The following is an 11,849-nucleotide window of genomic DNA, read 5'->3' on the forward strand; positions in this document are numbered from 1 at the left end:
GCCCTCCATGGATCAGCCTGCTTTCATAGGCAAGGCAGCAGCAGGCCCCACCATGACTGCCGCCTGCCTTTGCCGCTTGCACTCTGCAGGCAGCTCCCGCCTCCTCCAGACACCCGGCACCACTAATTGGACACCGAGCTCGCCTCCTGCCCAATTAGGGCATTAACATTTGAAGATCGCATTGCGTTAGCGATGCAGTTCAGACGCTGGGCGGGACCCGGAAATCATCTGGGCGTCGGGTTCCTGACCGTTTTGAAAATTCAGCCCTAAGAATCACACTTTAAAGGAATTCCTAAAGAATGAGCCCACAACACTAAGCTGCCTGATGTCACATAGAGGGTAAAAGGGCTAGTTCTTGCAAACACTTGAAGAACATAAGAAATAGGAGCAGGAGTAGGCCATTCGGCCCCTCAAGCCTGCCCCGCCATTCAATAAGATCATGGCTGATCTGCCCCAGACCACAACTCCTCTTTCGTGGCAGCTCCTCATAGCCCTCAACTCCCAGATATTTCAAAAATCTATCTACCTCCTCTTTAAATACTTTCAGTGATCTAGCCTCCACAAGTCCACAAGGGGGCAATTTCAACCCAATTTGTCAGGCAGGAAACTGAAGCGATCAGATGGAACAAACTGGTGTTATACCCCGCTCGATATCACTGTCCACAGACTTCAATGGAGGGGTAAAATCAGGGTGGGGTATAAAACTAATGTTGTGCCCAGTTTTCATCAGTTTTCCAATAGGCAGGTTAGGTTAAAATTGATCCCCATGTTGTATTTATCCCTCCTGAAATCAATTCCCCCCCAGAGCTATTTTTAAACATCTAATTGCATCTGCTTCTTGTGGCATCCAGTCAATTGGCTCTTACAGATTATCACATTGCTGCTTTTGGGACCTTGCTGTGCATAAATTGGCTGCTGCGTTTCCTACAATATAACAGTGACTACACTTTTTAAAAAGTACTTCACTGGCTATAAACCACTTCAGAATGTCCTGAGGTCATGAAAGGTGCTATATAAATGCAAGAATTTCTTTTTCCATTAATGAGTATATTCAATAACTTAACTCTCCAGAAAATCTAACTAGGTGGCCTGGTTGGCAGCAGAAATGGACAAGAAGAAAAATCTTATTTAAAATGAGGAACCTTTTAAAACTTACTCCAACACTGGATTTAATTGCTTTAAACAATCTAAAAGCTGTTCATGCATTGCTATCGAGCTTCCAGCACTCAAGGTCATATATTGGTACATAACAAATATATTTGAAAAGCTCAAGAACTACTCCTTCTACCTTTTGAGGAACATAAAATTTCCACCATAACTTGAACGTAAAGTCTACCATAGGCAAGCCACAAGACTAAATCAACCTTTAGTTAGTCAGATAGTCAGAAGCTTTTTTGGATAGTCAGAAGCTTTTTCCCAGGGTGGAAGAGTCAGTTACTAGGGGGCATAGGTTTAAGGTGTGAGGGGCAAAGTTTAGAGGGGATGTGCGAGGCAAGTTCTTTACACAGAGGGTGGTGAGTGCCTGGAACTTGCTGCCGGGGGAGGTGGTGGAAGCAGGTACGATAGCGACATTTAAGAGGCATCTTGACAAATACATGAATAGGATGGGAATAGAAGGATACGGTCCCAGGAAGTGCAGAAAGTTTTAGTTTAGGCAGGCATCAAGATCAGCACAGGCCTGGAGGGCCGAATGGCCTGTTCCTGTGTTGTACTGTTCTTTGTTCTTTGTTCTTTACTCAGGGTGCGGTTAATATGCTACCTTAATCCAACATGTGCACGCTGACACTGGAGGAGATTTTATTATTGCCAATTTTCTCCCCCTCAACTCTCCCTTTCTCCTGAATGCACTAACTGTTGCTAGGATACGGTGCGAGGAGATGATCAGTACCTTGTCCAAGTTTCTGTTCTTCCTGTCTGAGCTGATCATTTAGTGTTGGTGATTGTAGAGACCATCCCAAACCCAGTCCTAATCCTAACTAATGTGAACTCCCATAAAAGGACTTTCCAGATAGGGTCACTGGATTACAATTGGGTGAGGGAACTAAAACTTTCCCATTTCCTCCCCAGAGAGCCCACAAATGTTGAGAAAAACATAGGGACCAATTGCTCCCCCACCCCACTCCAAGATCAGGCAACAGCAGAGTTCCAGAATCAATGTGAATTCTCTAAACTGTCATGTGATGTGTCATGTGGGTTCGAGGCAATTAGAATTGACATCCATGACATGCAACTTGTTTGCCTCTGTAGCACAAAGCCTGGGAGCTCCATGGGCCCAACAGCATTTGAGATGTGCATCTTTGTGGGTCACAGGAACTGCAACTGTCTCTGTAAATGCTTGGGTCTTGGTTGGGAGTGGTGATAAGAACATGGGTAAATAAGGGAGAGTAGTTCACAGGGTTTGTGCATTATATTCACACGCAAGTCTCCCAGCTTCCCTATTGAAACATTCAAAACCTGACCTTTTTCTTTAGGGAATGGAGCGCCGATCAAATAAATACTTTGCTTCCAGTTAAACGTTACACTTTTTCACTCCAAGACTCTGAGCAGACATCAGTGAAACCAGGATGGTTGTAGGACAACATTCATGATGATGGACGGTGAAACAAAATGTACAATATTGGAAAGGGTGCTTACCATTTTGACAAGACCGAGTCAAGCTGGAACCTCCTATTGCCACGGAAACCTTTGAAACTACCATGGAGATTCAGAGTTAATCAGGAACCAGCTGAGTGTTATCAAATTAATAATTAGATGGAATTAAAGAAGCTGAGCAACTCAATTTTAAATGGTCGGATTTATTAGGTGTTAGAGATTCAGTCAACGCACAGGGGCGAATTAGAGCGTTATGATTGAAGGCACAGGAGACCATATTGATTGAACACTCTCATTCCATCCTCTCCTGTTAAAACAATGGAAGGCAAGCACTCAGCTTTCACTACAGACATGCAGTCATTTCACTCCAACAGATGGTGGTATTTTCAGTCACATAACTAAACAGTCATTAGTATTTCTTTCCCTGCAGCATACCTGAAATTCCAGTTCTCAAAGAGTTAAGCAATTTACTGAAGTTAGACTGGTTTCAACGCCCATTTTACTATGGTGTGGTGGACACACCTAGTGCATTCCTTGCATAGTCGATAGGCCTGACTCCTCCCCTATACATTCCATTTGAATCTACACGTCGGTGGAATCATCAGGTTATAGTTTCCTATAGGATATCACAATAAGAGCAAGGGATACTTCAAGTTCCCCTTAACCAGCAACAATTGAAGGATTTTTTATGTAGATAAATTGTAGCCTAGTTGTCAAATCACAAAACAACTTAATTATGCAATAGTTCTGACTAAATTCAATCTGAAGAAGGGCATTGTTTTAAATTGCCTTTTACTTTCCCTCGTGCACTGTTGTTTTGGGACTAATTATCTCTGCTAGAAACTGCTAGAGAATTTATAAAAAAGACGCAAGGATAAAGGTTTATAATTTAGTCAAACTTCCAAGTTGACAGCCAGCTGCAGGAGCAAGTGTAATAGATGAAATCCCCTCCAGAAATTTTGTGCAAGAAAAGTAACCTGTCTCCAGCTATGTGGTTTTAAAAATATCTCCTGTATAATTTATGTCACAGGGATATAAAGGAATGTACGACCTGCGACAGAGATCCTGCATAGAATGTCAATCTTTGAGGAAATCAGCCTCATCAAAAATTGCTGGCCATTGGGAGCCATCAAATCTCTGAAACTTCATGAAAATGCATAACAGCTGACATACCTGTTACTGCTACAGATATAGGAGGTCACTTTGAATCCATCGATGCAGTTAAAATGACAAAAGAAACAATTGAGAATTTTCTATAATTTAGAAGGGAGAATTTTCTAAATCTCATATGTAAATTTCAATGGTTATGTGTCTTTGGGGGCCCATAATTGACCACAGTTCTGATTTTACTGAGTGGATCCTGCCCATAGCTCCAGTACTAATGTGATAATAGTCCAGAGTGAGTTGCTATCAGCCTCATGATTTTCAATGGAGCTTACAGGCTGAAAAAATTGAACTGTGCAGTGATGTTACTTCTTCTACCACTAGGTGTTTTGTGGATTCTAACTTGGATTCCTTTTCACTTGATTAACAAGCCGTATCAGATGTTATTATGTTTTCAAATGGTAGGACATGTTCATTATGTGAACTGATGAAAGGTCACAGACCTGAAACATTGACTCCCTTTCTCTCTCCACAGATGCTGCCAGACCTGCTGAGTGTTTCCAGCATTTTTTGTTTTTATTTCATCATATGAATGACTTTAACCAATTTTCTGACAGATTTTTAGAAATCTCGAAAATCATCAGCGCCATTGAATCTGAAAAGTTTTCCTTCACAATCAATGTTCAGTAGGGCGGCACAGTGGCGCAGTGTTTAGCACTGCAGCCTCACAGCTCCAGCGACCCGGGTTCAATTCTGGGGACTGCCTGTGTGGAGTTTGCAAGTTCTCCCGGTGTCTGCGTGGGTTTCCTCCGGGTGCTCCGGTTTCCTCCCACATGCCAAAGACTTGCAGGTTGATAGGTTAATTGGCCATTATAAATTGCCCCTAGTATAGGTTGGTGGTAGGGAAATATAGGGACAGGTGGGAATGTGGTAGGAATATGGGATTAGTGTAGGATTAGTATAAAATGGGTGGTTGATGGTCGGCACAGACTCGGTGGGCCGAAGGGCCTGTTTCAGTGCTGTATCTCTAAAAACATGTACTAAAACAGTAACAAATACCATTATTCCATAGATTTTTTAAAAAGGCGAGTAAAAGACTAGCTCATTCCTCCGGTATAAGCCATCAGTTCCTCTCTGATAAGCAGTCCTTGTAATCCACAGCATTGTTTGGAATTCAGTGAACTCCTTATCTAAGGAAAGACACTTTACCTTTGCTACATTACTACAGTGACTATACTTCAAAAGTACTTCATTGGTTATAAAGCACTTTGGGATGTCCCGCGTCATGAATTGCACTATATAAAGGCAATAATTTTGAAGATTATTCAGAAAGAATCATCCCCAACTCCCCAGAATAGACTTTAGCCAAAACAAAATGCTCTGGCAACTGGCTTAAGAATTATTTTAAATATTTTTGGGGATTTCCCTCCTAAATTAAATTACATGTTTCATTACTATTGTAATGGCTTCATTTTCACAGCAACCCCTCTATTCAAGAAGTTGGGGAGTGGGGGGGGGCTGTTGGTGGAGGCAGAAAACAGGGAACTGTAGGCCAGTTAGCTTGGCATCTGTTGTGGGGAAGGCGTTAGAATCAATCATCAAGGAGGTTATAGCTGGGCACTTAGAAAGACTCAAGGTAATCGGGAAAGTCAGCATGGTTTTGTGTAAGGGAAATCATGTTTAGCCAATTTATTGGAGTTCTTTGAAGGAGTAACATGCGCCGTGGATAAAGGGGAGCCCATTGATGTACTGAACTTGGATTTCCAGAAGTCATTTGACAAGGTGCCACATAAAATGTTATTGTGCAAAGTAGGAGCTCATGGTGTAGGGGGTAACATACTAGCATGGATAGAAGATTGGCTGGCTGGTAGAAAACAAAAAGTATGCATAAATGGGTCCTTTTCTGAGTGGCAGGATGTGACGGGTGGAGTCCTGCAGGGGTCTGTGCTGGGGCCTCAACTTTTTACAATTTATATCAATGACTTAGATGAAGGGAGCGATAGCATGGTAGCTAAATTTGCAGATAACACAAAAATAGGTAGGAAAGTATGTTGTAAAGAGGACATAAGGAGGTTGCAGACCGATATAGATAGTTTGAGTGAGTGGGCAAAAATCTGGCAGATGGAGTATAATGTGGGAAAATGTGAAGTTGTTCACTTTGGCAGGAAGAATAAAAAAGCAGAGTATTACTTATACAGAGAACAACTGCAGAATTCCGAGGTGCAGAGGGATCTAGGTGTTCTAGTGCATGAGTCACAAAAAGTTATTATGCAGGTACAGCAAGTAATAAAGAAGGCTAATGGAATGCTATCCTTTATTATGAGAGGAATTGAAAATTAAAGTAAGAATGTTATGCTTCAGTTGTACAGGGCATTGTTGAAACCACATCTCAAATATTGTGTGCAATTTTGGTCTCCTTATTTAAGGAAGGATGTAAATCTATTGGTGGCAATTCAGAGGAGGTTTACTAGATTGGTACCTGGAATGAGCGGGTTGTCTTACGAGGAAAGGTTGGACAGACTGGCCTTGTTTTCACTGGAGTTTAGAAGAGTGAGGGGAGACTTGATTGAAGTATATAAGATCCTGAATGGTCTTGACAAGTTGGATGTGGAGGGGATGTTTCCTCTTGTGGGTGAGTCCAGAACTAGGGGGCACTGTTTTAAAATTAGGGGTCGCCCTTTTAAGACAGAGATGAGGAGAATTTTTTTCTCTCAGAGGGTTGTGCGACTTTGGAACTCTCTGCCTCAGAAGGTGGTGGAGACGGGGTCATTGAATAATTTTAAGGCGGAGGTAGATAGATTCTTGTTGGGCAAGGGAATCAAAGGTTATCAGGGGTAGATGGGGGTGTGGAATTTGAAACACAAACAGATTGGCCATGATCTTACAGTAGGCTTGAGGGGCTGAATGCCCTACCTCTGCTCCTAATTCGTATGTTTTAAGCCCCGACAACACCGGGATTAAAAAGATTCTGAATTTCGATATACTTTTCACTTATGACTAGTTATATTACCAAATTCTTCACCAACCCTATACCACTTGGTTATCAGTTCATTTTCATGAGCAACAGCATTCATTGTTAAGCAGCTAAAGATTCCATTTACTGTGCCATTAATCATAAACAGAACAGTCATTTGGGTGGAATTTGACTCTTAGGAATTCCAGTTAATGACAACTCTAAATTCTTTAAACACTGAGAATATAATTAACCACTCACTACTATATTGTAACTAATTTACTGGAATAACTACAGCGTGCTGACTGACTTTCTTTATATGAAACACTTCTTATCTCTTCAGTTTCTGTGGAAGACTTTTACCTCGTGTTAAAATGTTAACTCTCAACACACCCACTTAAAATTTGAAGAAATTCCATGCAAGGTGCACCTTGCCTATCCAAATAATGGGCGTGGTTCACTGCTGCAATGTACAGAACAACAGGAGTGGAAAGACCAGATCAGAAGTTTGCACGGTGACATTACTTTCTTTAATAGTAGTGGGCTTTGGCTTAAACAGAAAAGTTCTTCACCAGTTTCAGTGCCTCAGGCATTGAGCTAGAATGTTGTTGAATCTGCAGAGCCTTACAAAGCTGGATCGCCTGGTAACATTCTCTGTATTCAATACCTACAGCCTTTGTATTCCAAGTACTTCCTCCATTTTCAGGAAATGGGCAGGGCCCCTAGTTTTTGGTTTTGACAGCAGAATCACAGGATTCAATCCTCAAAACAACTGATAAAAAGCCGATATAATCATAACAGAACTTTTTCCAGTCAAACTGGCCTTGCCAAAAGGTCAATTTAGCATTATTAAAACTGTTACGAACGTATAAATTTACTGGCCACGAAACATTTTACTCGATGTTTGCATGTTAAGTTGTAATAGGGGTACAGTATAACACTTCAATTACTGAGAATTGTTTGTAAAAAAGTTACATGGTAACAGATGTTTTGGGCAGGAGAATGCGATTGGTCCATAGAGCTTACCCAGCCAAATCTCCCATTAGATTCCTCACTATGATCTATAATTAGTAACCCTGCATCTCCTCTCCTATTAGAAATTCATACAGTCGTTTTATAAATTGGGTCATGATTTCCTGTTCCACCCCTCCTGTTTATCAATAGTTCATTTTTGGTATATGGGTGTCACTAGCAAAGCCAGCATTTATTGCCCATCCCTTGTTGCCCTTGAGAAGGTGGTGGTGAGCTGCTTTCTTGCACCACTGCAGTATGTATGGTGAAGCTGCTCTCATGGTTCTGTTGGGGAGGGAAACACCAGGACTGTGACCCAGAGACAATGAAAGTAACAGCGATATTTGTCCAATTCATACTGGTAATCTGTTCCACAATTCTGTCAGCCTTTTTCTAAAGAAAATGTTCCTAAATTTCCTATTTACCTTTGATACATGTGACTTTAAAACTGTGTCTTTTAGTCCTCAATTCACGCACCCGACTAAAGAATTATTTCCTCTATGCCTTTGAAAATCTTAAAGACCCTGAACAATTATCTCCCCCTCCTCCTCTTCTCCAGAGAGTGAGATCCGAGTGAAGACAAGCTTTCCTCACAGCTAAGCACCTAATTTCAGGAATAAGCTTAATAGCACTCCACAGAGCTCCTTCCAATGACTCTACATCTTTTCTAAGACATTTGGCCAAAAATCAACATAGTTCTCCAAAGCCAGTCTCACCAAGACCAGATACAATTTCAACATCACCTTCTTTGATTTATTAGTCACAGTCTATGTGCAAACACTGAATTAATGATTTTAACAACCAATCCACCAAAACCCCTAGATCTTCTTTCCTGCTCTCTTACTTCAAGAATGTGACCATATAATGGTTGCACCACATTCTAATGTTTTAAGCCAAATCTCATCACTTTACACTTATCTGTGTTGAATTCAATCTGCTGTCTTTCTACCCTTTGACTGTCTAGACCCTATCTAGGCTCCTCTGTATTATTGCACAGCTTTGGCTCCTGTATCTAGTTTGGTGCCATCCACAAAGTTAGAGCCATTTAATTAAGTCATTTGTAAAAATGATAAATAGCAGTCGAAGGGCTGTGGGACCCCACTGGTGACCAGGGTCCACTCTGACATTGTCAAGTCCGCACCATCACCATCCCATACATCAGTTCAGCCTAATATGTTATCATCTATCCCATGGCCAATCAGCCTATTCTTTGGGGCAGTGTCAAATACCTTCCTGAAATCTAAATGGATAATATCCACTGCCTCACCATCATCCATTAGAGATGTAACCTCCTCAAAATAATCCAGTAAATTGCTTAGACACAATCTATCCATTATGTTTCCATGCTTATTGGCCTTCCATTTTTCTCCTTTGAACAACAATAACTTGTATTTATATAGCGCTTTTAATGTAGTAGCATCCCAAGGCGCTTAAATTCATACCATTTCTCAAGGCATTAGCAGATTATTAGTATTTGATATATTCTATTAAGGTAACCTAGTAAATTTACTAGTTGCTCTAACCTCATGCCAAGGGGTTAAAATCTCCCACGTTTATGATAATTTAATTCCTACGTGGGATAGTAACACTACCACAATTTCACATTTATGAAGAAGTGGTTTTTGACCACAAATCAAATAATATTTCTGCTCTGAAAATTCAAGAGTTGCACAGTAGCAACCTCAAAGCTGTAGAATTCATGCTGAAATATCAAATAAAGGCGGAATATGGTGGAAGTACAAAGTGTTTTTGGCAGCGGTTAGATGAGATCCTTCACTCGCGATCTAATGAAAGGTCCCATCCAAAGTATGAACCTATATATCTCTTTCTGATACTGATAGATGCATTTCCAGTCTTTTGTTTTAAGTTTCAGATATCCAGCACATGTATTTTTCTCCTTTTCCTGAAAATACAATTGTTTGTAATTCGACAGGTGCACGTTTCCACATTATCTATCTGGACCATGTATGGAAGCTGTTTTTGTTTAACAACACAGCAGCACACAATAGGGATGGAGATCCTCAATGATAGAATACACTCAGAGTAGGGAGACTCAATATCATCAGTATCTAAATTCACAGGGTGTTCAATTAATTGGCTCTAAACAGACCAGCCTCGCTGATTCCAGTATCTGCAGTGTGAAATGGGAATTTCCTTCTCTTTTACAAAGTGGGACATGGAATCTGGTCACTGAACTGGCCAAGGAGAAAGAGGTTTGATTGTGGCACTTGATAGGCTTCATTCTACAATCAAACCTTGGAAATGCATTTGTTGAGAACTAAACATTTGACCACGAGACTGAACTCCATCCATTTCAGTGCAGGAAGGGACTGGGATTCTGCACAAGTGATTAGAATATGCAAGCAAATGTGTGTGTAATACTAATGGAGGGCAAAGTAAGCATTGGAAGGGTATTCACTAGACAGTGGATTGATAGACTGAGTGTTTCTTCTTTTTAAACAAATAACCATTAATACTGGAGGTTAACTGGCCCCATTGGTAGAAAAGTCGAGAACCAGAGGACACTGGCTTAAGGGAAGGGTCGAGAACCAGAATACACTGATTTAAGGTGATTGGCAAAAGAACCAAGGGAAGGAAAACCTTTTTTACACAATGTGTGGTAGAGCATGGCTACCCGACCCGAACCCGATGGGACCCGACGACGTGTCGGGTTCAGGTCGGGTTGGGTCGCTCTTCTGGGTCTGGCATTCAGGCTCGGTCGGATCGGGACAGGTTGGACACAGTGACAGCCAGGACGTCAAGGCGGGAAACACTCAGCATTAGTCTGCAATGAGCGATTCCATCCAAGGTAGAGTGCAACTTCTTTAATATAATCAACTTTATTCCGGTGGTTGGGTTGGGTTGGGTCGGACGCAGGAAAAAATGAAAGGACTCGGGCCGGGTCGGGTTTCATTTGTAGACCCAAGCAGGCCTTTAATGTGTGGTTAGAATTTGGAATGCATTGCCTGAGAGTGTGGTGGAGCAGAATCAATCGTGGCTTTCAAAAGGGAATCGGAAAAGCACCTGAATAGAGAAAGTTTGCAGGGCTGTGGTGAAAGGGTGGGAACCTAGGACTGGTTGAGTTACTCTTGCAGTGACCCAGCACTGACAATGATGGGCCGAATGACCTCCTTCTGTGCTGTAACCTTTCTATGATTCTAAAACAAGTTAAGGTAATGTTGATGCACTTTCAATCTCAGCATCATAGCCTTTCATGTCGCTTTAATCAGACTGCTTAAAGTTGTCTCTGTGGCCACACCCTCTCTTGTGGAGTTTGAAGGGTGTTTTGCACGAAATTTTTAATCAGGAAAGCCACATGCAGATCAAAGATATTTTTAAAACTTGAAAAAAGAGAATCTAATTACATTTTCATGAGACTGGGGAAGGTCTTTAAAACGTGTAAAATATTGAATGTACATTGTTCAGTAACTAAAATGCACACGTACAAATAAATAAGAGCAGCACTTACTTGGTTTTGGGGGGAGTTACGTTCTTGGGTTTCTTTTTAAACATCTTGGCTGTCCCTGAAAGATGGTTTCACGGGGAGATGATCTGATAAATCCTTATCCTCTGCAGTCACTGTGATGGGTTTTTTTGAAAGGTTCACAAAGAGTCTTGCTTTTTCCTGCCAGCAGCACAGCCGACAATGTGTCAAGTGAGAGCTCACCTGTACCTGTTGTCTCCTCCTCCTCCCCACACTTTACCTGTGACTTCCAGCAGTGATTGATAGGAGCTGCTGCCCTGGACCCGCCCATCGCTTCGTCCCATTGGCGGATCCCGCCGTCCCCTTTCTTTCCTAATGGCTGTCGCTCTGTCCCCTTCCATTGTTGCGTAGCAACCTGCCTTAATTGATACTCTGCGATCCAGCCTCCATTGGTGGGGCGAGCGTTCCCATTGGCGGCCGCGGGCGATGCAGCTTTTGCCCATCCCCGCTGTGAGCTTGTGTTTTTGGAAAACAATGCCTCATTCCACAGGCAAAATCGGCCCAAACACTCTCTAAAGTCCGCATTAAGACAGGAGGAATTTTCACTTTAAATAGTTGACATAACTCATATTGCATTATGTGCTGGCACCCTATGATTCGACCGATTCCAATAAACCGAAGACTCTTATATAACGCCCCAGTGATCAAACTTCTCAAAAGCCTTCACACAATGGGTTATCTTCCAAGTGCAGTGACTTCAGTCAT

At 41.8% G+C, this 11,849-nt stretch overlaps 1 protein-coding gene across 2 annotated transcripts in view; it reads right to left on the minus strand.

The window, feature by feature from the left end:
* The window catches only part of ppl (periplakin), a 70,642-nt gene extending 59,294 nt beyond the window's left edge, over positions 1-11,348 (minus strand). Inside the window, exon 1 of one of the 2 annotated variants that reach the window (XM_068056370.1) lies at positions 11,130-11,348. In XM_068056370.1, coding sequence (XP_067912471.1) covers positions 11,130-11,173 — 44 coding nt within the window. In that variant the 5' untranslated portion in view covers positions 11,174-11,348. Of the gene's footprint in view, positions 1-2,634; positions 2,685-11,129 lie in introns of those variants that run through there. The other variant, XM_068056371.1, reaches the window with a different exon arrangement.
* Positions 11,349-11,849: the final 501 nt, after the last annotated feature.

This window comes from Heterodontus francisci, chromosome 24 (assembly GCF_036365525.1).
Source record: "Heterodontus francisci isolate sHetFra1 chromosome 24, sHetFra1.hap1, whole genome shotgun sequence".
Taxonomy (NCBI): Eukaryota; Metazoa; Chordata; class Chondrichthyes; order Heterodontiformes; family Heterodontidae; genus Heterodontus; species Heterodontus francisci.